The sequence below is a fragment of the Rhinolophus sinicus genome, chromosome 2, assembly GCF_057876585.1.
Source record: "Rhinolophus sinicus isolate RSI-liver-muscle chromosome 2, RSI-T2T, whole genome shotgun sequence".
Classification (NCBI taxonomy): domain Eukaryota; kingdom Metazoa; phylum Chordata; class Mammalia; order Chiroptera; family Rhinolophidae; genus Rhinolophus; species Rhinolophus sinicus.
Window position 1 is genome coordinate 116,210,626 of NC_142502.1, and position 25,518 is coordinate 116,236,143.

At 43.7% G+C, this 25,518-nt stretch overlaps 1 protein-coding gene across 1 annotated transcript; it reads right to left on the reverse strand.

Annotated features, from left to right (window-relative positions):
* Positions 1-12,603: 12,603 nt before the first annotated feature.
* On the reverse strand, positions 12,604-23,969 carry IL1A (interleukin 1 alpha). Its single transcript, XM_019713992.3, has 7 exons — positions 23,726-23,969; positions 23,081-23,135; positions 22,078-22,126; positions 21,079-21,301; positions 19,659-19,832; positions 18,245-18,366; positions 12,604-16,081 (listed from the first exon to the last, which is right to left on the reverse strand). Exons 2-7 carry the CDS (start codon positions 23,125-23,127, stop codon positions 15,884-15,886), a joined length of 813 nt encoding a protein of 270 aa, XP_019569551.1. The 5' UTR covers positions 23,128-23,135; positions 23,726-23,969; the 3' UTR covers positions 12,604-15,883.
* Positions 23,970-25,518: the final 1,549 nt, after the last annotated feature.

Here is a 25,518-nt window from a genome sequence, read left to right on the forward strand (position 1 = left end):
CTGGAAGAATGGGGTAAAACCCAAATGTGAAGAATTTGGTGGCATCTCATGATTATGTATCTCAACTTGTAGACGGTGTGGGGACAGAACCCCAGAAAGCAGTTTCTCAGGCTCTCGGCCTCACATAGAAAGGTGCTGGCTCAGGTAGTAAATGGCCATCAACTGTGATTGCATGGCCATCAGCTGTGGCTAGTTGGCCGTCAGCTGTAACCAGTGAGCCATTGGCCACTAATATAACTGCTGTGGCTATGCTAGCAGATAATGGGCACTAGCAAGAAGATGGTGACTGAGCTGATAAGAGCAGGTTGCTGAGAGGCGGATGCCGCCAGTGAGACCATAGTGGTATGACTCCCCTACCTGTGGCTCCGTGGGTGTTCCTTTTTGGCCTCACCATATCCTGCGTTCTTATGTGGGGAGCGGGACCAGAGACCTCGCAGGTCTCCCCGCACGACAAATGGCGCAGTGAGCAGGGTCTCCCGCAGGACAATGGTCTCCTGAATCTACTACTGCCCATAGATCCTTGCTAGTAATTGTGGTAAAATATGCATAAAGTTCACGGCTTTTATCAATTTATAAGTGCACAGTTTAGCGCGTTGAGGACGTTCGCACGGTTGTACACACACCCCCACCATCCATCTCCTGAATTCTCATCCTCCGACATAGGAGCTGTCCCGGTTAAGCCCTACCACCCCCTCCCCCACCAGGCACCCACCATCTTATTTTCTGCCTACGAACCTGAAGACTCCAGGCACCTCACATGGATCCTTCTGTCACTGGATTAAGCAGTGTCCTCCAGGTCTATCCATGTAGTCTGTGTCAGGATTTCCTGCCTTTTTAAGGCAGAATAATGCGCTTCTGTGTGGATGGACCCCGTTCATATGTTGATGGACACTTGGTGGCATCCACCTTTTGGCTCTTGTGAATCACACTGCTGTGAACAGGGGTGTACAAGTTCCTCTTTTTTTTTTTTTAAAATTTTTAAATTAGTTTCAGGTGCACAAGACAAAGCAATACTTAGACGTTTATCATTTATATCCCTCACACTGTGTGAACCCCCCTCCCCATCCACTATCCCTCTGACATCCCACAGAGCCATTACATTTCCACTGTCTCTATGCCTAATGCTGTACTCTGCTTCCTGTAACCATATATATATATATACACACACATATACATATATATATATAATTATAGTTGGCATTCATTATTGTTCAGCTTCAGGTGTACAGTGCAGAGATCAGGCATCTACATTATCCATGAGGTGGTCTCCCAAATGGGACACGTGTCCATCGGATACCCTACAAAATCGTTACATTATTGATTACGTTCCCCAAATTAATTTTCAAAACCCTGTGGCCATCTTGTGGTTACTGACTGTTTTCTAATCCCCTCACCTTCCCCCTTACCCCCACCCCCCCTCCCATTTAGCAACCCTCAGTTTTTCCTCTATGTCTCCAAAACTGTTTCTGATTAGTTCATTCACGTATTCTTTTCTTTAGATTCCGCATATAAGTGAGATCATATGGTATTTGTCTTTCTCTGTCTGACTTATTTCACTTCACATAATGTTCTCTAGGTCCATCCATGTTGTTGCAAATGGTAAGATTTCTTTCTTCTTTATGGCTGCGTAATACTCCATTGTATAAATGTACCACAGTTTCTTAATCCAGTCATCTACCGATGGGCATTTCGGTTGTTTCCATGTCTTGGCTATTGTGTATAGTGTTGCTATAAACATAGGAGTGCATAAAGATTTTTGAATTGGAGTTTTGGATTTCTCCGGATAGATACTTAGGAGTGGAATTGCTGGATCATAAGGTAGTTCCATTTTCAGATTTTTGAGATACCTCCATACTGTTTTCCATAGTGGCTGCACCAATCTGCAATCGCACCAACAGTGCACAAGCGTTCCTTTTTCTCCACATCCGCACCAGCACTTGTTGTTTGTTGATTTATTGATGATAGCCATTTTGACTGGGGTGAGGTGGTATCTTATTGTGGTTTTTATTTGCATTTCTCTGATGGTTAGTGAGGTTGAGCATTTCTTCATATGTCTGTTTGCCATCTGTATGTCCTTTTTAGAAAAATGTCTCTTCATGTCTTCTGCCCATTTTTCAATTGGGTTGTTTGTTTTTTTGGAGTTGAGTTGAGTGATTTTTTTTATAAATTTGTGATATTAACCCCTTATCAGATATATCATTGGCAAATATCTTGTCCCATTCAGTAGGATCCCTTTTTGTTTTATTGATGGTTTCCTTTGCTGTGAAAAAACTTTTTAGTTTGATGTAATCCCACATGTTTATTTTTTCTCTCACTTCCCTCGCATGAGGGGATATATCAGTAAATATCTTACTCCGAGTAATGTCTGTGAAGTTTCTTCCTATATTTTCTTCTAGGAATTTTATGGTTTCAGATCTTACATTTAAGTCTTTAAGCCATTTTGAATTTATTTTTGTATATGGTTGTAAGGAGGTGGTCCAGCTTCATTTTTTTGCATGTATCTGTCCAGGTTTCCCAGCACCATTTATTGAATAGACTGTCTTTACGCCACTGTACATTCTTGCTTCCATCGTCGTAGATTAAATGGCCATATAGACGTGGATTTATTTCTGGACTCTCTATTCTGTTCCATTGATCTATGCGTCTGTTTTTATGCCAGTACCCTGCTGTTTTGATTACTGTAGCCTTGTAGTATAATTTGATGTCAGGTATTGTTATACCTCCCACTTTGTTCTTATTTCTCAAGATTGCTGAGGCTATCCAGGGTCTTTTGTGGTCCCATATAAATTTTAGGATTATATATTCTATTTCTGTGAAAAACGTCATTGGTAGTTTGATAGGAATTGCGTTGAGTATGTATATTGCCTTAGGCAATATGGACATTTTAACTATATTAATTCTTCCTATCCATGAACATGGTATGTGTTTCCATCTATTTGTATCTTCTTTCATTTCTTTCTTCAGTGTCTTATAATTTTCTGAGTACAGATCTTTTACTTCTTTGGTTAAATTTATTCCCAGGTATTTTATAGTCTTTGGAGCAATTGTAAATGGGATTGCTTTTTTAATTTCTCCTTCTGATATTTTATTTTTGGTATATACAAATGCAACTGATTTCTGAATATTAATTTTGTATCCTGCTACTTTACTAAATTCATTTATCAGTTCTAATAGTTTTTTGGTGGAGTCTTTAGGGTTCTCTATATATAGTATCGTGTCATCTGCACATAATGACAATTTTACTTCCTCCTTACTGATTTGGATGCCTTTTATTTCTTTTTCTTGTCTGATTGCTGTGGCTAGAACTTCCAGCACTATGTTGAATAGAAGTGGAGAAAGTGGGCAACCTTGCCTTGTTCCTGATCTTAAGGGGAATGGTTTTAGCTTTTCCCCATTGAGTATGATGTTAGCTGTGGGTTTATCATATATGGCCTTTATTATGTTGAGATATGATCCCTCTATTCCCACGTTCTTAAGGGTTTTTATCATAAATGGCTGCTGGATTTTATCAAATGTTTTTTCTGTGTTTATCGATATGATCATGTGATTTTTATTTTTCATTTTATTAATGTGGTGTATCACATTAATTGATTTGTGGATGTTGAACCACCCTTGCATACCAGGGATGAATCCCACTTGATCATGGTGTATGATCTTTTTAATGTATTGCTGAATTCTGTTCGCTAATATTTTGTTGAGGATTTTTGCATCTATGTTCATTAGCGATATCGGCCTGTAGTTTTCTTTTTTTGTGGTGTCTTTGTCTGATTTTGGGATCAGGGTGATAGTGGCTTCGTAAAAAGTGTTTGGGAGTCTTCCCTCCCTCTGGATTTTTTGGAAGAGCTTCAGGAGAATAGGTGATAATTCTTTTTTGAACGTTTTGTAAAATTCACCTGTAAAGCCAGCTGGTCCAGGGCTTTTGTTTGTTGGGAGATTGTTGATTACTGATTCAATTTCCCTGGTGGTAATCAGTCTATTCAGGTTTGAGTTAGCCTTGGAAGGTTGTATGCCTCTAGAAAATTGTCCATTTTTTCCAGATTGTCAAATTTGTTGGCATATAGTTGCTCATAGTAATTTCTTAGGATTTTTTGTATCTCTGTGGTGTCTGTTGTCACTTCTCCTCTTTCATTACTGATTTTATTAATTTGGGTCCTCTCTCTGTTTTTTTTAATGAGTCTGGCTAAAGGTTTGTCAATTTTGTTTACCTTCTCTAAGAACCAACTCTTGGATTCATTGATCTTTTGTTATTGTTTTTCTGGTATCTATTTCATTTATTTCTGCTCTGATCTTTATTATCTATTTCCTTGTACTCCCTTTGGGCTTATTTTGTTGTTCTTTTTCCAGATCCCGAAGTGTGGAGATAAACTGTTGATTAGTGATGTTTCTTGTTTCTTTAGGTAGGCCTGCAATGCTATGAATTTCCCTCTTAGGACTGCTTTCACGGTATCCCATAGATTTTGGGTCGTCATGTTTTCGTTTTCGTTTGTCTCGAGATATCTTTTGATTTCTTCCTTGATCTCCTGCTTGACCCATTCATTACTTAGTAACATGTTATTCAACCTCCATGAATTTGTGTGTCTTCCAGTTTTTTTTCCTGTAGTTCATTTCTAATTTCATAGCACTGTGGTCAGAGAAGACAATTGGTATGATTTCAATTTTCTTAAATTTATCAAGACTTGTTTTGTGTCCTAACATATGGTCTATCTTGGAAAATGTTCCATGTGTGCTTGAGAAGAACGTGTATTTTGCAGCATTGGGGTGAAATGCTCTGAAAATATCGATTAAATCCAAGTGGTCCAATATATCATTTAAGGCTGTTGTTTCCACATTGATTTTCTCTCTGGAAGACCTGTCCCTTGTTGTCAGAAGTGTGTTGAAGTCCCCTACTATGATAGTGTTACTGTTGATCTCTGTCATTATGTCAGTCAATATCTGTTATATATTTACGTGCTCCTATGTTGGGTGCATAGATGTTTATTAGGGTTATGTCCTCTTGTCGGATCGATCCCTTTATTATTATATAGTGCCCGTCTTTGTCTTTTAATATTTTTTCATTTTAAAGTCTATTTTGTCAGAAATAAGTATTGCAACTCCAGCTTTTTACTCATTTCCATTTGCATGAAATATCTTACTCCAACCCTTCACTTTCAGCCTCTGTGTGTCTTTTGATCTGAGGTGAGTCTCTTGTATACAGCATATACAAGGGTCTTGCTTTCTTATCCACTCAACCACCCTATGTCTCTTGATTGGAGCATTTAATCCATTTACATTTAAAGTGATTATTGATAGGTACATAGTTATTGCCATTTTTAAATTTGTAGTTAGATTGTTTTCATCTTTCTTCTATTTACAGAAGTCCTTTTAGTATTTCTTGCAATGCTGGCTTGGTGGTAATAAATTCCTTTAGCTTATTCTTTTCTGGGAAGCTCTTTATCTCTCCGTCAATTTTAAATGATAGCCTTGCTGGATAAAGCAGTCTAGGTTGTAGGCCTTTGTTTTTCATCACTTTGAGAATCTCCTGCCACTGCCTCCTGGCCTTCAGTGTTTCTGCAGAAAAGTCATTTGATAGTCTTATGGGAGTTCCCTTGTATGTAACCCTCTGTCTTTCTCTTGCTGCTTTTAGGATTCTCTTTTTGTCTTTAACCTTTGCCATTTTAACTATAATGTGTCTTGGTGTGGACCTGTTTGGGTTTATCCTGGTTGGAACTCTCTGCACTTCCGGGGCTTGTATGTTGGTTTCCTTCATCAGGTTAGGAAAGTTTTCGGACATTATTACTTCAAATATGTTCTCAATCCCTTGCTTCCTCTCTTCACCTTCTGGTATTCCTATGTTGCGCATGTTGTTGTGCTTGATGTTATCCCAGAGGTCTCTTAAACCATCTTCATTGCTTTTTATTCTTTTTTCTTTCTGTTGTTCTGTTTGGGTGACCTCTGCTAACTTGTCTTCTAAGTTGCTGATTCGATCCTCTGCTTCATCTAACCTGCTGTTAATTTCTTCAAGTGAGTTCTTTATTTCAGTAATTGTGTTCTTTAGTTCTATCTGGTTGTTTATTATGATTTCTCTATCCTTCTTGATGTCGTCTCTAAGCTCCTTAAACATTCTTATCATCAGTGTTTTGAACTCTGTCTCTGATAGGCTGGTTACCTCTATTTCATGTGCTTCCATTTCTGGAGGTTTCTCTGTTCTTTTATTTGGGACATGTTTCTTTGTGTCCCCAATCTGGCTGACTCTCTGTGTTTGCTTCAATGTATTAGGTAGATCCCCTAGAGTTCTTAGTTCTTGCTGGGTTATCTTATGTAGTATGTGTCCTTTATATTTGACTTCCACTACTTCGTTCTCCTCTGCGTGTGCTCCAAAGGTGACTCTTGTATTGTGTATATTGTCCTGTTAAAGAAGAGGTTTAATTGCTTTTCGCTTGTGAGTAGGTGGGGTTAACTCCTAGGCTGACTAGTTGTGAGACTTGGCTCTGCCCACCGCAGGGTGTTCTGTTGCGTGAGAGTTGACCGCTTAAATGTGGTTTGGCCTCTATGGGCTCTTGTGCCTGTAGAGAATTCCCTCTGGGTGTGTCACTTGTAGGTGAAACCCGGTAGTACTCTGGTTTGGTCTGGAGTTGGCCTCTGAGTATGTTGAATCGTGTGCCTCTTAAACTGGGCCCTGGTAGGGCAATTTCAGAACAAAGCAAATCACCAAGCACAACAACAACAACAACAACAAAGAAAAAATCAAATACATTCACATGTAAAAACAACCGACAACCCCCACTCAACACAGGCAAAGATACCAAAGATATAAAGACAAAACAAAACAAAACAAAAAGCAGCACCAGTCTTGGCTTAAGCCCACCAAGTAATCTCCAGGTTGTCCTCTGCTGTGCCAAAGAGTCCCCTGCGTATTGTGCAGGCAGAGCCGGTTACTTGGTGCCCAGAGTGACATTGGGACTGCAGATTTAGATGCGTGGGGCTGAGGGGTCTGGATGGTAGTTTTTACAAAGTCAGTGCAGTTTCTGCCCTTGCCTGCACATATGCGCAGTGAGAGTGGCACCACCAGCCCTGTGTCCAGTTCTCCTGAGTCTTAGGGCACTTCTTCTGTGTGAATGTGTGTTTGTGTGTGTGTGTGTGTGTGTGTGTGTGTGTGTGCTTGTGTGTGGCAGGTGGGAGATTCCTGAGCTGCTGAAAGCCCAGAGCAGCATCTGCCACCTACTGCTGATCCCTGGGAGTGCCTCCGCAGTTGTAATTGCCCTGCCCTAGGCAGGCCAGAAAGGGGGGGCGGGCTGGGGATGGAGGGGTCTCTTCTTTCCTAGCCCAGCAAAAATCACACTCTTCCCAGCCTCTTCCCTGGGTCAGAGCTGCCTGCCAGTCTTCCCAGAGCCTGAGCACTAAGGCTCCTCTGACACTACTCCTCAGTTCAGGGACCAGTTTAAGTCTCTGGAAGGTCAGGGGTAGGACTGGAAGAGCAGGGGGAGGGGCCCAGGTATGGAGTTTGTGTCCTTTGTCCCGCCTAGGGCCCAGCTGGAGGTATCAGCTGAGGTTATTGCCTCAAGTGCTGGATATGCTGCCCCCTCGGCAGGAGAGATCAGCTGTGGGATGCAGGGAAAGAGCCCACGTCCTGGCTTTTGTGTTCTCTGTTCCATCTTGGGATCCCCTGCGTGTGGGCAGCTGCGGATGTCGGCCGGGTTTCCACTGCCGCAGATGTGGGCCACGCCTCCACAGCCAAACGTGCAGGCTGTGTCCCCACAGCCACAGGTGCGAACCATGTTTCCACAGCCGCAGATGTGGACCGCATCCCCACAGCCGTAGATTCGGGCAGCGTCTCCACTCCGCTCCTTTCCCTCTTCCCCTGCTCGCCCAGTTTGCCCACCTGCAAGTAATCCTTGCACGAGTCTCTTAGCTGTTCTGTGTGATGAGCAGAGAGTCCTTTGATGGGTAATAAACGTCTCGTTTCTGATAAGATCCGGAGGAGAACTCTAAAAGTGCGTCCCGCTGCCGCCGTTCCTATGACGTCCTATCTCACAAGTTTCTCTTACAGTCTGTGCTTTCAGTTCTTTTGGATATACACCCAGAAATGGTATTGTTGCCTCATATGGTGATTCTAGTTTTAATCTTTTTGAGGACCTGCCATAACTGTTTTCAGTGCACATACTTCCTAACGTACAGTTTGATTTGCCCTCATCACTCGGGTGCGTGCCCAACAAACGGAGGGCTAATGGAGGCAGGCCCAGCTCTGAGTCCCTAGACTCACCTCATTCCTTTTATTTAGGTCCTAGAACTTTTTCCTTTGAAATTTGCTGTTTTTGCTTTTACCCAGTTTCACAAAAAGGTCTGGCAAATGCTTTTTACCCCTGTGAATTAAAGCTCCTCTTCCTGGGTGCTGAAGAGGTGGTGGGTAGAGAGGGGCAGCTATGTCAGGGACCCTGTTTGCCAGGCTTGAGTCACCTGGTGGGTACTCAGCTGGGCAAGAAGCCACTGCAGCAGCTCTACTCTTTGGCCCCAAATAGAGTTGGGCAGGGAGCCATGCTGGGGTTTCTGGATTTATGCATTTCGACATTTACATTAGTACACAAATATGTTTAAAAAAGAACAACTGATAATTCTTTTAGTGAACATTTTGGACTCTTAAGACCATGAGTCTGTGCCTAACGTGTGAATCTAGCTGCTAGGAAGAGCCTTTTTGGTTAATGGTTAAGAATGGGGATCGTGTGCAGTTTGGGAGAAGTGAAGGGAGTTCTGTCTGTATGGAACTGCAGCGACTGAATGGGTTTCAGTTTTAGAATTCACTCTGCCTGGTCTCCCACCCAGTGCTTGAGTTTTGTACGGGTCCCATCGAGGTACGGCATCTTTGCAGGAATACTGTGGTGTCAGGAGCTGCCTTGTCTGTCCTGTTATTATGAAACTGTTTTTAAAATGAGCTCAAATCACCTTTTGCCCATTGTGTCTTTGGAGTGACACAGGCCAGTTCTGCACCCTTTCCTACACTCTTTGGATTTTTGAAGTACTGTTTTGTTGGGATACGAAGTGTGGAAAAACGCGAGCCAGGTTTAACAGCTCAGCTCACCCAGGAAAGTGCCCACTGGAGCTCTCCCTGCAGCCTTACTGGCTTCCCCTTGATCCCAGCTTGAGTCCTACAAGGCCCTTTGCCTACTCGTCAGTGCTCCCCTTGTTCATTGTAGTTCAGTCGCACTGCTTTCCCCTCATTTCCTTCTCATACCCTCCTGTGCCTGGAAATGCAGCCCCTTTTACTGGTTTATTATTACTATGACAGCTTTGTCGAGATACTCACATACCATATAATTCACCCACCTGAAGTACACAATTTGATTTTGGAACATTCTCATCACTCCTAAAGAAATCCTATACCCATGAGCAGTTACTCCCATTCTTTCCCTTCCTAGTCTCTGGAAACCACTAATCCACTTCCCGTCTCTATAAGTTTACCTGTTCTGGACATTTCCTACACATGGAATCATACAACAGATGGTATGTGTTGGGCTTCTTGCACGTCGCCTCATGTTTTCAAGCTTCACCCGAGTTGTAGACTATGAGTCTTCATTACTTTTTGTGACTGGATAAAATTCCATTGTATGGATTCACCACATTTACCAGTTCATCAGATGATAGACATCGGGGTTGTTTCCACTTTTGGGCTGTTACAAGTAAAGCTGCTGTGAACGTTCATGTACGAGTTTCTGTGTGGACGTGTGTTTTCAGGATTGTTGGACAGCCCTTGCCAGTGGAATTACTAGGTCATATACTGTCTGTTTAACCTTTGAGAAACTGCCAGATTGTTTTCCAAAAGCAACTGCACCATCTTACATTCCCACAGGCAGCATATGAGCATTCCAATTTGCATCCTAACCGATGCTTTTTATTGTCCATCTATTTTATTATAACCATCGGAGTGGGTGTGTTTTGATTTGCATCTCCCCGGTGACAGTGGTGCTGAGCACCTTTCCATATGCTTATTGGCTGTGTGTGTATCTTCTTTGGAGAAATGTCTATTCGGGTCCTCCGCCCGTTTTCTAACTGGGTCATTTGTCTTTTTAGTGTTGAGTATCTCTTAGTTAGCTCTTAATCATCCCTCAGTCTCAGGCAGGGCACCTCTTTCTTAAGGAAGCTTTCCTGAGTTGCACGTTGTAATTAGCTTATTTGTTTAATCTTCCTGCTTGACTGTGAGCTTTGCGAAAGCGGGCCATTATTTCTGTTGTGCCTGGCACCAAGCAGGAACTCAGTAACTATCTGCTGAATGGATGAACAGAGCTGTCTCCCTTTGAAGATTTTCAATATGGTCACCACACTATGCGGCACTTATATCTCCATCTTGTCTACCACTATATCATTAAAGACTTGGCTGAATGCCACGGAAAAAATAAAAATACAGTGTAATATAGAAGCTGGAAAGAAATGAGCATGGCTATGTGGAAGTCACCAAGCATGGGGACTGGCTGGTCAAGAGACTGTACCTGATGGCGTGCAGAGTCTTTCACCTGGAGTCAGTCCTCAGCTCTGTGGGTTCAGGAGCTTGATGTAATTGGTATCCTGATGTGGATTAGTCTCTCAGGGGTGCATTTGCTAAGGGAAAGCGGTAACAGCTACTTTTAAGTGAGTGAATGGATGAATGTGCTGAGCTCTTTCTGTATTGTATCTCATTTAACACAACAAGCCTTTGATGTCGTTATTATTTACATTTTACGGGTAAGGAAACTGAGATTGAGAGAAAGTCACAATCTAATGTTATTGCCCAGAGTTATAAGGTAAATGAGACTTCAGTCGTACTGATTCCAAAGTGTGTTGTCTTTTTCTCTACAGTATTCTAAATGCACCAGAGACTGGATTAGAAGAGAGAGCCAGGTTTCATTTACAGCAGGGCTGGGCTTGCAGAAGACACTGGACACACCCTGTAGCCCATGCATTCTCTTCCTGGAGACACACATGTAGGAAACCAGGTTATAATCCCTGAAATTCCCTTGGTGCATGGGTCAGAACAAGAAGAGGTAGCTATCTGATTTAAATGTGTAGTGACATTAAGCCAAAATATACCCATTGCCACAGTAGAGATACACCTGCCAATGTCACCAAACAGGTAATCCCAGCAAAAATGGAAATGAGGTCTGTGGCATGACTTGCTCAGGCTGAGACCTTGTGATTGCAGCATTTTATTCTTTGTACTCACAAAACATCTGCTGAATGCTTTTTTCTAAATTATTGTGATACATTCATATCAAGAATGCCTGCCGTGGCGGTCAGTTGACTCAGTGGTTAGAGCGCAGTGCTCATAACACCAAGGTCGCCAGTTCGAGTCCCACATGGACCAGTGGACAGCAACAGCTTGAGCTTGGAGCTGAGCTGCCAGTGGGTGTCTGGTTTGCTCAGTGGTTAGAGCACAGTGCTCATAACACCAAGGTCACCGGTTTGATTCCCACATGGGCCAGTGAGCTGCGCCCTCCACAACTAGATTGAAAACAACAACTTGACTTGTAGCTGATGGGTCCTGGGGAAAAAAAAAAGAATGCCTGCCTATAATCTCTAGAAGTCTTTCCTTAAAAAAAAGAAAAAAGTTAGAGCATCTCTCTTCACACTAGGAATGTCAGACATCTGTGATCTATGAAGTAGAGAGTAGGAACTGTGTGGAAGGAAGTCATCTGTGCTCCTTGGTGGGGTGGGAGGGGAGGTGCCTCTTGCTACTGTGCTAGGGGCAAACGGTGGCTTTTGGAGTGCTGACAGCCTAGGGACAATTCAGTCATATTTTCCTTGTTCCTATTCCACTCTTAGTCGGGTGGAGTATGGAGACCTTTGGAAGAGCAAATGCAGTGGCAGGAACTTACTTGCTGAGGCCCTCAACTTCTGTGAGTATAAGTGAACGTCTGAAGTGCGGGGCTACCCCTGCTGTTTAGGGGCCTGTTTCCAAGTGGGGCCATTGGTGCCCCTGCAGCTATAAGAGGCGTCTGCTGAATTGATGGGACTTGTGTGTTGTCGGCTCTTCTAATTGGGAATGGACTTGCCCAGTGAGGAGCCATTGTTAGCCCTATGATCAAACCATCTTTGACACGGGGAGCACTTTCATTCAGTGACTCTCAACCAGGGGTAGACATGAGAATTACCTTTGAAGCTTTCAACAGATAAGGTGCGCAAGGCCCCGCCCCAGACTGACTGAATCAGTCCCTGGAAGTGAGGACTATGGGCGTAAACTTCTGGAAAACTCTAATGTTAGAGAACCCCAGACACTCCAGAGACCCAAGCTTACTCCATTAGGGCTCCGCCTATGCTTATTGATAAGTTTGCAGAAGACCCTTTATTTTCTGTCAGTCACTGATGGAAAATAGGTAAGATACAAGCTTCTGAGAAAGAGGGACCAAGAGTTCTTGGCAGTCAGTGAGAGTGCAGCATGGGAAAAAGAATGGGGGAAGCAAACAATGTATCCACAGAAAGAAAGAATCTGACACGGCAGTTTCAGATAAGCCAACACCGTAGGGCCGGGGTTGAGAGGGTACTAAGAAAGACCACTCTGGTTACACAAAGGAAGAAACGGAATAGGGATAGTTTTTCCCTTGCAAATGAAAAAACAAACAAACAACAACAAAAACTTTTTTATGGAGGCATGATTTACATTCATTAAATTTTACCCATTTTATGTATAGTTCAAGGTGATGCACAGAGTGAATGCAACCCATCAAAATTCCAATGGCATTTTTCACAGACAAAGAACAAACAATCCTAAAATTTGTATGGAACCACAAAAGACCCCAAATAGCCAAAGAAATTGTAAGAAAAAAGAACAAAGCTGGAGTCATCATACTTCTTGATTTCAGTCTATATTATAAAACTATGTAGGATATTGAAGTGATGTCTGCACTCTCATGTTTACAGCAGCATTATTTACAACAGTCAAGCTGTGGAAACAACCTAAGCGTTCATTAGTGGATGAATAGATAAAGAAAATGTGAGGTAGGGGTGTTGTGTGTGTGTGTGTGTGTGTGTGTGTGTGTGTGTGTGTGTGTGTATATATATATATGATGGAATAGTACTCAGTCATGAGAAAGAAGGAAAACCTAATGTTTGTGACAACATGGCTCAACCTTGAGGGCATTATGCTAAGTGAAATAAGTCAGAAGAAGATAAATACTGCATGGTATCACTTATGTGTAGATTCTTAATAAGAAGTCAAACTAAAAAAATTCATGTAAATTGGTATTTTGTTGTGCAATTATACATTCGTTTAAAAATTTAGAAAAACCATTATAATCACTCAATCACTCAAAGGTAAGGATTGTTAACATTTTAATAATGTTTGTATTAGGTTGGTGCAAAAGTAATTGTGGGTTTTGCAATTATTTTTAACCTTTTAAACCACGATTACTTTTGCACCAACCTAATACCTTTCTATAATCATTTAAATATAAATTGTAGGTATTTTAAATGAAAACAAGATCACACCGTAAAAATGTTTGTAACCTATTCTTTATATTCTACAAGGTACTGTGAACAAAATAAAAATATACTCGCCAAATTACCGGTGTGACAGAGGAACACCCAGTGTGTATACACACACATATATCAGTAAGGAGCAACAAGGATATGTTTAAAGTGTGAACTTAGGTAGAGAACCTATAGGTCTTAATTGCTTACAAGCACTAGATGAATCAGCAGTATCACTTGCTTTCAAAACGCTCATGTCATTTTCTAACAAAAGCGTGGTGTCTACAATAGAAAGGACAAGAGCCCACTCAGGCTGTGCTGGTCTCAGTGCTATACATAATTCTGCCCAGCACATTTCATATTGACAAGCTAACATTGGTCAAGACTCAAGAGGACAATTTTGACAAAGTGTGTAGTCCTAAAACTACCACACAGCCAAGGAGTAGGTAGACACACAAGCATATTACATCACCACAATAGTTGCCATCCCAATTATTTCTGTCCCCCGCCCCCCAAATTTGAGTAGTTTTAAGTGTCAAGAGGGGTGACTTAGTGGGAAGAGGGCTAGGGAAATGTCCTTTGGCTTTTTCTTCTGTACCTTGGACTTAAAGGCAGACATTTGGTTTTGCTATGTCATCATGAAAGAAGTAGTGTCCGAGAAGCTCAGTGCCGAGACTGTCGACCTCCATCATGGTGACCTTAATGTCCAGGCAGGGGAGATGGCGATTGTATGGATAACCAACAGTGGTCGTGGGCTTCTCTCTTCTTTCTCTGATATCACTTTTACAATTTTACTTTCTATGCATGTGCTGTCTTCCAATCTGCATCTAGTTCTAACTTGTGCTGAGTTCCAGATACATTATCACCTGCCCATTCTACATCCTCACTGGGTGTCCTGTCCTGCCAGTCACTCAGATTACACAGCTGAAAGGGCACTCACTGTACTTCGTCCTGGAACTGAAAGCTCCATATTTCTACCAGAAATACTGATCGACACCACCACTCACACACTGTCCAGTACCATGATTACTCCGTGCCCATTATTTCCCACATCTAATTCCACGTTCCCTTGATTTTAACTTTTTCCGATTCAACATATCTTGTAGATATGCTTTCCAGTGGGTCGATTAGTTACTAATGTGGCTCTTACATGTGAGTTTGTGTGGATGTCTGAATACACGTGCTGTACACGTATAATGAGCTTTAAATGAGCTGAAGAATATTATTCTTAGTGCCATTTATGCAACTGGCAAGCTAACAAAAGGAGAGAAAAGCCATAAAATCTTGGTTTGGTTTTGTAGAGTAGCATGAATTACAGTTACATGTGTGTGAACTTTTTTCATTTGTCCTAATGACTATGCAGTGAAACAAGTAATTATGTGTCAGATTTACTTTTGTTAATTTAATTATGATTGATAATGTATCAGCCCTCGTTGTTGATAATAATGTAACACTATGTTTTGATTGCAACTTTTAGAACCTGGGAGGAACATTGCTTACATTCCAGAGAAGAAAGCTTAGGTAACAGTTGTCCTTGGTCGCCAAAGTTAACTTCATACCAATTTAGCTAGTAGGACTTGATAGCAGGTGAAACTGAATGACACAAGAATACCAAAGCAAGTTTAAAGACAGAAGAGTGAAAGAATTTGCCCAGTTATCAGCTCAACAAACAGAATCATTAATATGAATTTATTATCATAATTACAGGGATCCCAGGTACCAGAATACAAAGCTTCATGGCAATGGAAAAAGCACTACTTTGACCAAAGTGCCTTAGTATGAATACATCAAACTCAGCCTGGAAAACACTGTTGAAGAGGATACCTGGTCACACTCAGAGATTGCAAGAAATTGCCATAAATATAATAATATAATTACCTTAAATATATATGTATATATAAATAATAACATTTCATGCTTTGCCTTCTTGAGGCTCAGCTTCAAGAAACATTTTACTAAAGTGATCTCACTGATTATCATAAAATACTGATGAGGCAGAAAGGGCACAAATATCATGGCCTCCATTTTGAGGAAGATCAAACTGGGGTCCCAGAAACTTAACGGTGCTTGATTAAGGGTCCATCATTAAAAGCAGAAGGAAAGTCGCTGGATCTGGCTTCTCAATCCAGTTGCTATTGTGGGGACTGGTTAGTTCTCTGAAGCCTTAGTTAACCCATTGAGATGTGGGTTGGGTCGTTTGATAGTTATAGCCCTGGTCTTTCCAAGATGGTTATGAAAGATAATTAAAATGATTGGTACTTTGCAAAGTACAGGGTGTTCCTTAAATAACAAGCAACCCTATAAGTTAGTGTTGGTTCACTGGACCTTGCTCCCTCTTTACAAAGAGAATAAACATTCTTTTAGAATTACAAAGACTCAGTACATGCTCAGCAAGTGACTAAGTGAAGGATTTGACTCCTTCGTGTACATGGTACATACGACTGTCAGCACTTCACAAGTAAGCAGACTCAAGTCAAGGCTGCTTTCCGATGATCTCAAAGTCAGTGATGGATGGTTGCCCCCTTGCCATGTGCACCGGGCGTTCTTGCATTGTGGCAATAAATAACATTGGGTGGGTGACCGACTTGAAGTAGTTCTTAGTGCCATGACTTTCCCAGAAGAAGAGGAGGTTGGTCTCATCTCTGATGACTTTGGGTGTCTCAGGCATCTCCTAGGAAAAGGAGAGCAGAGATGTTAGAGAACAAGAGATGCTAGAAAAGGAACTGAAGCTTGAGCCCTTGGCGTTTGGCCTTTGTGAGAAACTTAACCCTTGAGATCTGTGACTGTGGTATGATACAGGTTCTTCATTCACGTGTCCATTCAGCAAGCACTTAGTACATGCCTATTAGATGCATGGCTCCATCTACTCATAATAGTTGGTGTCCTTAGTTAACTGGACAGAAATCCAAATTAGTCATAAAGAGTGCCAGTGACACTGGTGTCCCCCTGTATCCTGGCAGGTAGGGTGGAAACTGATCTTGTCCTGCCCCCAACACAGGCATAAGGCATAGGGCATTTCCCATCAAATCTGGGCACTGACGTGTCTAAGACCGCTAAACATTTTGACCTCTAAGTGTGCGAATCATACTTTTGGAAAAACAGTTTGTAACTTAGAGATGCTTATGTCCCTATTGAAGTCAACAACTGAAGATTAAAACACACACACACATACACACAACTTCCTGGTATATTAGCAATTGAATCCTTTCAATACAATTGTTGACAATTGTGATGTCTTTAAGAGCTACTCTTCTTGTGGTTACAAATCGAATCTAACAATGCTTTCATGGAAAAATTAAGATTCCAACTTGAGATGCTTCTTCTCTATTCTTTTTACTCTAAAGCAACTAGATATCCTTTTGAGGTTTCCTTAGGGTTTTCAATGTCAACAAGGATTTTATTTCCCAAAGCTATTCCTCTCCTAATTTTTCCATCTTGTGGAGTTTCTCCTCTTTCTCCTTTAGTTTTTTTGTCTCCAACATATAACCAGATTCTGTCTGATTCTTTCCACCTCCCACCCCAGCACCGCCCACCCCAAGACTATTACTATGGTCTCCTACTTGGACCCTCTGCTTTCTCTGTTGCCTTCCTTCTGATCTGCTCTCTGTTTTAGAAATTAGAAGTGAAGCCAGGACACTTCCCTGTGTGGACCCTTTAATGGCTTTTCATTGTGCCTCAGATGAAATCCAAAAGCAGGTCTCCACCAACACTAGCCTTTGCTTATCCTCTCTCCCCATCATGGTGCCATGCTCCTGGAGTGTCCTTCTGATATTTGAAGCTGGCCTCTCAGCCCCTAAAGGTCTAGGGCCTGGGAGCACTCAGACCCTTCTGTTTAACATGCCCCCTACTCATGCCTCCCATCAGCAGCTCTGACCTTGTTCCTCTCTCTAAAGAGCACCCCCCCCAGTTTTGTCCATCTCAGCACCCTGTTAATTTGCTGACAGCACCTTGCACTTTGTGCTGGTTGTCTGGCTTGTCTATCGCCTGTGTCCCCAGAAGAGTAAGTTCTATAAGGCTGGGGGTTTTGGCACACCACTGTCTACACAGCTGCTGGCACTATGCTTGACAAATAGAAAGCTGTCAATAAGTGACACTTGCTGAGACTTCCTGGATGAAGCTACATGCCCTACTCAGCAGACACCTTTTGGGTCACTTGACCCAGGTAAAGAAACGCATGCCATATAAACCCTGGTGGGGGTGGGGATTAGTTGTACATTTGCTGAATAAATCACCTGCCTATTGGGAGATAGCACAATACTATAGTGGGTGTGTGTGTGTCAGCATGTTTGCAGGGGAAAGTAGTGGTGATGGGGCTGGGATGAGGGAGAATGCTGGCAGCAAGGAAGACGGGAGAGGCACTGGAGCAGAGGCCAGTGTTTGAGTCTTGGCTCCAGCTTTTTGCTTTGTGCCCATTGGCACGTGATTAGTCCACTCTGATCTCACTTGGCTTGTTTGAGTTTCTTGGAGGCAGCCCATTGTCTTAATGCCTACTGTCATGGCGGTCAGATAGTAGACGTCAGTAAGGATCGAAGATGGATGCAATTAATGGATACCCTGGGTGGAGGTGCATAGGGTCAGGCAGGGGGAGGAAAAGAAGGAAGAGGCAATTTACCTCTTACTTGCTCTTGGCACCTCCGTTTTACTCCCTCACAGATCCTGCTTACACTTGCCACTGGGCATGGGTGAGAAGTAGGGTGGGGGGCAGGTGGGCAGGTGGGGACGGTGGTAGGACGAGAAGAGGACTGTGCACCTTGATAGGGGTGTCTGCCTTTTGGGGTCATTTGCAGATGTATGGGGTGTAATAAAGGGAAGTTGGAGTCCGAGGACAACTGACCTTTAGCAATACAGGTTCGTCTTCATTTTGGGCACTCAAAAACAGTCGCGTTTTTGAGATTCTTAGAGTCACAGGAAATTTAGACTCGTCATTTGATGTATAAGCACCCATGTCAAATTTCACTGGTGAAGAGAAAAGCCAAAAAGAAAGTAAATTCATTGTATTTGTGTAAAATCAAGCGGTTATATAGATGCTCTGTGTGTGTGTGTGTGTGTGTGTGTGTGTGTGTGTGGTCCCTGACTGGTGTAAGAATTTGGTGCATCTTTGTATCCTTCACAACGTCTGCCACATTTACTAGGCAGGTGAATACTTGGTTAACATCTGTAGAATTTTCTGTGTTGAATGAATGCTTTGGGCTGAGTATTTGTGGAGTCACTTGTAATTACCACAGTGAGATAAGACCCTGCAATTAGTGAGGTCATGAGTTCGCAATGACCTGAGTGGAGGGGTTTAGAGAAGCTGGTACACTCATGTTGCTAGTGATAGTGGCAAGTAGTTCAGCTTCTGTAGAGAACAATACTTAATAAGGGCTGTAAAATTATTTTATGCCTAGGGACCCAGGCATTCCATTTTTGGGCTAGGCTCTACAGAAATAACCTGATAGGGAAAAATTATGTGTAAAGATATTTGCAACAAAGTTACTTAGAACAAACCCAAGGGACCAGCACAGCAATACAGTGGAATATTCTTGTTCCATTAAAAATGGCAAATTATATAAAACTGTGTGAGAGGATTTTAGGTACGAAATAGAATACAAGGATTCGGAGCTGCCATAGAGCGTGAGGCACGTTAGCTGAAGGAGGTCCACGCAGAGAGAGCCCTGCTGTTTACTGTGGATGGGCCCCTGTGGGGGTCTGAAAATAATTTTGTATGTGATGACTTGTCCTGAAGCTAAACTGTGTATACCATGGGAACTGGATCTATCTGTGTGACAAAACCTCTCAGCCACTACATTTCATCTTTTAGGACATACTTGCAGCTTATTGGTTGTTCTATGTCATAGTTGTGGTATATAATTGTGATAACGGTCCTTTATAGTTTGGTGTTATTTGTAAGTTTGATTGGTAGGCTTTTGCATAGACAGTAATGGCTCCTCCTTGGCTCTGGGTAAATTGGGGTGAGTCATTTAACATTTCTGAGGAGGAAAAGAATATCTGGGAGACCAAAGGAGAAACCACCTGAGAAAGCTTCGCACTGCATGCAGTGCTCTCAGAGCCCGACACCTCTGTGGGCCTCCAGGTTAGGCTGATGCCCCTGCCCTGGCCTGGAGTTTTTACTGGGGTGATGTGTGTCCTCCTGCTCTAGAAGAACTGTGCAAGGCCAGGAGTCTAGAGAGGTTGATTCTTTGAAAGCGGAAAGCTTGAAGAAAAGAGAGAAGTGAGAGTAGGAGAAGATGACTGGGCTGTCCGTTTACCTGCTTGGTCCAGGTCATGCAATGCGGCTGCCATGAGATATGGACCTGACGTGTCTCGAATGATAGTTTGATGGAGGGTGTCATTCAGGATGCAGTATTGTTTGACGACCCTTTGGAAGCTGTACTTCATGTTGCTCTGGGAGCTGTGAGCTGCCAATCTGGGCTGGATGATTTCTGCAACCATTAGCACAAGTTCAGATTAATGTCTGGGGGCTGACGCTGGTGACATGTGCTGTAGACAGCACAGGGGGTAGCTGTGGAAGGAAAATTAGGAATGGGCCACGCAGGTGAGGGAACAGGTGAAGTCACCCAGAAGCAGGAGAGCCAGCTCCAGGATCATTCCCGTAGGAACATTCTCTTTAGACCTGGACGCCAAAAGAGATTCTTTGTGCGACTTTGTCATTTTGGTTGTTTGGAGGACTCTAAGTAACTGGGAAGACTGCTGGTGCCCCTACCTACATTGAAAGGAAAGTGCTCTGAGACAAGAAGCGAACATGTGGGGAACTGTGTGTGTCCCTGAGGGAGCAGGTCTCCGTGCCCACCGCCCCTCTGAATGCTGGAAGCACCCACAGCCTCACGCATCCCCTGGCTCTGCATCACTGCTTCTAAGAGGCCATTGTAAGGAACGACATGGTGGTAGAAATGAAGGTTCATCGGTGTGGATGGTCTCTGTCACATGGCTTACAGTACTGAAAACTGACACTCTAATGACCCCGATATGCTGCTAAGTGAGTAAAGCTAGACACAGATTGGGTACATATGAGCCTAACAGTGCTACACGTGCGGGAAAGACTGAGGAGTGGGCCATCGTGTGGGCACTGCTAAGCTCTTGGTGGCAGTGGTTGTTGTGAAGATAATGCGGCCATTAGTAAACTGGTGGTGCTGGTACCATTAATACGTGGTAGCAACAATGGTAGTCATAGCAACAATGATAGCTGCCGCTTACTGGGTACTTGCTCTATGCCAGGCATTATTCTAATCCAGGAGCTTGCGGGAATTCACACATTTAATCTTCACAACAGGTAGGGGGCTCTGATGGTCTCCATTTTTCAGTAGAGGAAACTGAAGCACAGAAAGGTCAGTAACTTGCCCAATGAGGCACAGTTAGCATGAGAGGCAACATGGCTTATCAGTGTCACCCGCCAACAGTGTATAACCGCTTCCTGCTGAAGGGCTCGAAGTCACATGACCTTTATAGTATGGCCGTGAAATGAGCATGTGAGCAAGTATCTTAGACCCAGGCCAGGCTGCTTTCTCCCCATTGCAGCATAGAAATTAATTTTCCTTCCTGATAGTTACCAGACTAATGCCTGGCTGCCCTCGTGTCACCCTGATTCTAGGTTTTATTTGCCCTTCTACTCTATTGTGCCCATTTGCTTAAAAATGGCAAACAAGGATATCATGGCACTTGACCCCTTACCTTCTTCTGGGTCATTGGCCACAGCTTCCAGGTCGTCATCGGTGAGGACCTTGTTGAAACTCAGCCGTCTCTTCTTCAGAACCTTCCCATTGCCTGCCACCACCACCACACTCTCCTTGAAGGTAAACTGGGAAGTCTTCGAGGTCTCCTTGGTACTCAGAGATGTAAATTTACCCATGCAGTCCTCATGAAGTGTGTCATAGCTTGCATCGTAGAAGGATTTCTGTGAGGAAGGGAGGTGGAGACTGAGGGGCTGTCTGTGGCTACAGGATGAGACTTCTTGTGGGAGTTTTACTCAACGGGCGTAGTGAGAAGGATCGCCAGTGGGTCTCGGCGAAACCACCTTTCTTCAGTCTTCCCCTCCTCCTCCCTCCCAGCATTTCCCTGCAAGGATAGCATCTCTTGGCCAGTCTTTGTCATTTATCTGCAGACTCAAAAATGAGATACAGTGAAACAGGCTCACATTGAGACTCTCCAATAGTTCCCCCTCAGGAAGTTAGGCTGCTACTGGACAGGGCTCAGATATGTTAGAAATACTCCTCTGGGAATGGCTTTTAGAGCCAGTACGAAAGACACATGGGAGTACTTGGGAGTGGCCTGCTTGGTCCGCCTCGGCTTCCTGGGCTGTTACATTGGAACGTCGTCTTTGATCTCTGGAGCTGGCATTGGAGAGGATGACCACAACATATCTTTAGGTGACAGACCCCTGGAGAAGTGGCCCGAAGGGTCTGTCCCAGGGTGGCAAACTAGCATCTGATGAAGCAGGGAGACTCCAGTTCTTGGGGTTCAGGATAGTTGTGCTCTATTCTGGGAAAATCCAGCAAGTGTGGAGAATGCCATCAGCCCTGTCTGCCTCCCTTATAATGAAGACATGCATGTCCCCGGACCTCTCGAGATGGCACAGCAGAGGCCTCTGGGACTGAAGCCATAGCTGCTGTCCTCCCATGGAGAAAATACGACTGTCAGAACAGCCACCCTAAGAAGCACCCATTTGCTTACCTGATTCAGAGAGAGCTGGTCAATTTCGGAACTGTATTCTTCATTTTCACTGTCAAACAAGATGATGAGAATGTCATTCTGTTAGATCACAATGGCCACCAGGCAATGTATTTTAATAACATCATTAGTTTTGGGATACGTGTGTGCACACACGGAAACGCCTGCCATCTTTGAAAATGAAGGACTCCTGTACGTATGTACATAGAGTAATCTGTACCTCGCTGACCTGGAATTAGTCACCTTCAGGACAGGCCTTGAACTTTACCTGTGCTTTATCAACAGAAACAGGGCTTGGCTTACAAACAAGAGTTGTAATTGGATTTCAGCTCCTCAAGAGAAAAGAAGTTCTGCCGAAGCACCTTATTAAATTCTGACCAAATAGACTACATTACTCATTGCTTTCATGTGCTCACTAAAATGGATTTAGTGATTTATACCTGGTAAAACTCCCAGGCGACACTTGGATGGCCTAGTGTGTGTTAGTGCATATTAGCAGGTAAAGCAGGTAATGAGAACATGTTGTTGAAAGTGTTCTATAATTTGCACCTTTTATTCACTTACGTTCCTGCTATGTCTCACTAGGTTTGAGTGTGTATGAACTCCCGCATGGTCAGATTGCTGTGCAGCCATTTTCCTCTCCAGATTGAGAGCAAGAAGTTTCCTGAGGGTGGTCTCTCTCTAAGAGGCCTTTAGAACCCCTTACTGTACCAGACAGAGCATGTGACGCAGCCCAGGCTGTGTCTGAATAGATGCTGAAATTCGCTAGGACTCAGCAGGCCTTAAAAAACACTTTTTCAGTAATGGCCGTCTTCCTGTCAATGTCACATCCTTTTAAACATGCTGGATGCTTGGCTTCCCTAAGTCTTTGCTGAGCCTGCTCTGACTTTGGAGGTGGGACCATCTCTACAGCCTCTGCCGGTCTGGCCCCATGCTGGTTACTGCAACTCCTAGCTGGGTTCTAATGTGCCTTGATCCCCTCATCAGATCACAGTCCATTTCCTACCTGTAACAGTTCTTCAGGTCTTCAAAGAGGTCGGGGACCTTGGCCATCTTGACTTCTGCAAAGGAGAACACCAGGGGCTGTCAGCCTTGATGACTCTGAACCAGACACCTGTGAGGGGAACCACCTCTGCTTTGTGCTTCTTGGGCAACTTCACGCATGGCATAACCACATTCAGCATGTTCCCCATTCTTTTCACTCCCTTGAACCATTTGCATAGGTGTCTGCCTCCTCTAGCAGACTGTTCGTTTCTTTTAGAGTTTTGGTATCCCTTAGTGCCCACACCGTAGGCACTCAGTCAAGTTTGGCTAAGTTCAAAACCCCACAAGAAGGAGGCATTTGCCTCACTCAGATGCAAAAGAGAGGCAGACTCGGGAAGTTCCCATTTTCTCCCGGCAGTTTTTGGAAGTGGAGTTCCCTCTGAGGGAAGGCTTGGGGGCATCACCGGCCTCCTGTGGAAGCAGTTCCCCGTCCCTCAGTTCCCCCAGGAGGAAGGATCATTTTCTGAAATCCGATTGTGATTCTAACGCACACACACCGAACCAGGAAGGAAGAGGCTTTCGCTTCAGAGAAGGCACTTTGAGAGATAACAGTCAAGGAGAGAAACAAAAGATATTTTAAAAGCCAAAAATGTGATGAGGACAGTACCTTTGCCGACTCCAGTTCAGGGAGGTGAGTTGGCTCTGCTGGAAGATGTGGCTGCCTGGGCCTTTTGTCTTCTGTGCAGTGGGTGTGGCCAGGGTGCGTCATGGGAATTTACAGGGAAGGATCCTGATTTGCATTTCTTTTAGTTCATTCTACTTTATACTGGACAAATAATGACAGATTATACACTTAATAATGTTTTTTGCAGACATTCCTGCAGTTTCTGACTTGGTTCATTTATTTATTGCTTTGCTCTAAACAGTTATAAACACAGTTTCAGAAAAAGGGAAGAGGAGCAGGAAATGTAACAAGTTTCTAAAAATATACGGTAAGAGAGGAAGGATAGCTGCTAAAATCAGAACCATGGGTACTAGCGTTGGAGAGCAGCTTAGGAACTGTAGTTTGAGTTTTGGCTTAATTTATTTATTGCCCCCACAGCTAAGTATGAATTGATAGGTACTTGGCAGCTAAGGGGTGGGTTTGCTTGAACTCAATCAGTGTGGGGACAACCTCCTGCTCGGGACAGGTTAGAGGACAGGAAACTGATGTCAGCCACCCAAGTTCTCATCCTTTTGCTCCTCTGGAGCCCGTCAACCCACTTCCTACAAAGTGACAGCTTAGGAGAGAGCTCTCTGCCCTGGCCATGTTACAGCTAAGTGTCCCTCCACCAGAACCCCAGGACAGACCCCAGGTGTGTGTGGGTAGCTGCAGACTCAGGGAGGGTGGGCTGAGCCCCGTCACAGCCAGTGGCTAGCTTCAAGGACAGAGGTTGGGGGAAAGGAAGGGACTCAAAATAGGACACTGCATCAGCCTTTTTCAGCATTCTGAGGCCAGCCCAGGTAAGGTGGTAGAATACCAGACTCAGCATGTAAATGTTTCAGTTTTCTTGGTTGGAGTTGAAGCCATGTAAATTTTAACCAAAGGAAACGGATGGAAGAGCGTGGAGGAGAGAAAGGCGAAGCATGGCAACATGGTATGAGAAGCCCAAACGCACCGGCCTGGGAGTAAATGGCCTGTGTGAGTTGGGTAAAGTGTTTTCTCTGGTCCAGTCCAGCAAAACAGCGGATTTGGGTAGATGGTCATTAAGGTCTATCCAAGGCACAAAGTCTCCAATTCTGATTCTGTGCCCAGCCCAGGTCCTCTGGTTATAGATCGGCTGTTTCAGTCATCAAAGACAAGGGCCACAGAGAGAGCTGGCATCATGGACGTGGGGCCGGATGGGGGCAGAGCTTGGTGTCAGTGCGATCGCTGTATGGACGGTGAGGGCAGCCAGCGCTTCACGTCTGTGCTTCCCCTTTCAGCAACACAGAAGTGTTAGCGCTGGTCCCCCCGCTGCCTCCCGGAGGTCTTGTGATGACTATTACTGAGAAGCAGTTGCAGAGCTCATTGTGAACGAGGGTGCGATGGAGATGCAAGTAAACAAAAATACTACCAGCACTAATGATGGCTTCTGCACTTGGGAACCTGTATCATCATCACTGTAACACTCGGTTCACTGAAGGAAAAATAGGTCGTATGAAACTATTGGTTTGAGACTTCAACAGGGAGGACATTTCAGGTGAAGGCCTCTGTTGAAACTGTGAGGCTGTTTAGCTTCTGGAAAGGAGATGTAGCACCTCTTTGGTAATCTGGGAAAATATCATTGGTTCCACCACCAGAGGCAACACCCATCTCGGCCACCATCCCTTGTGTCTCTGCTGTAGAGAATTCCCCAATATGGTGGTGGAATTTCTCAAGGAGAGTTTGAAATGTTTTTCTAGACAGGCAACTGAGTCTGGGGGTCTTACCTAACTTTG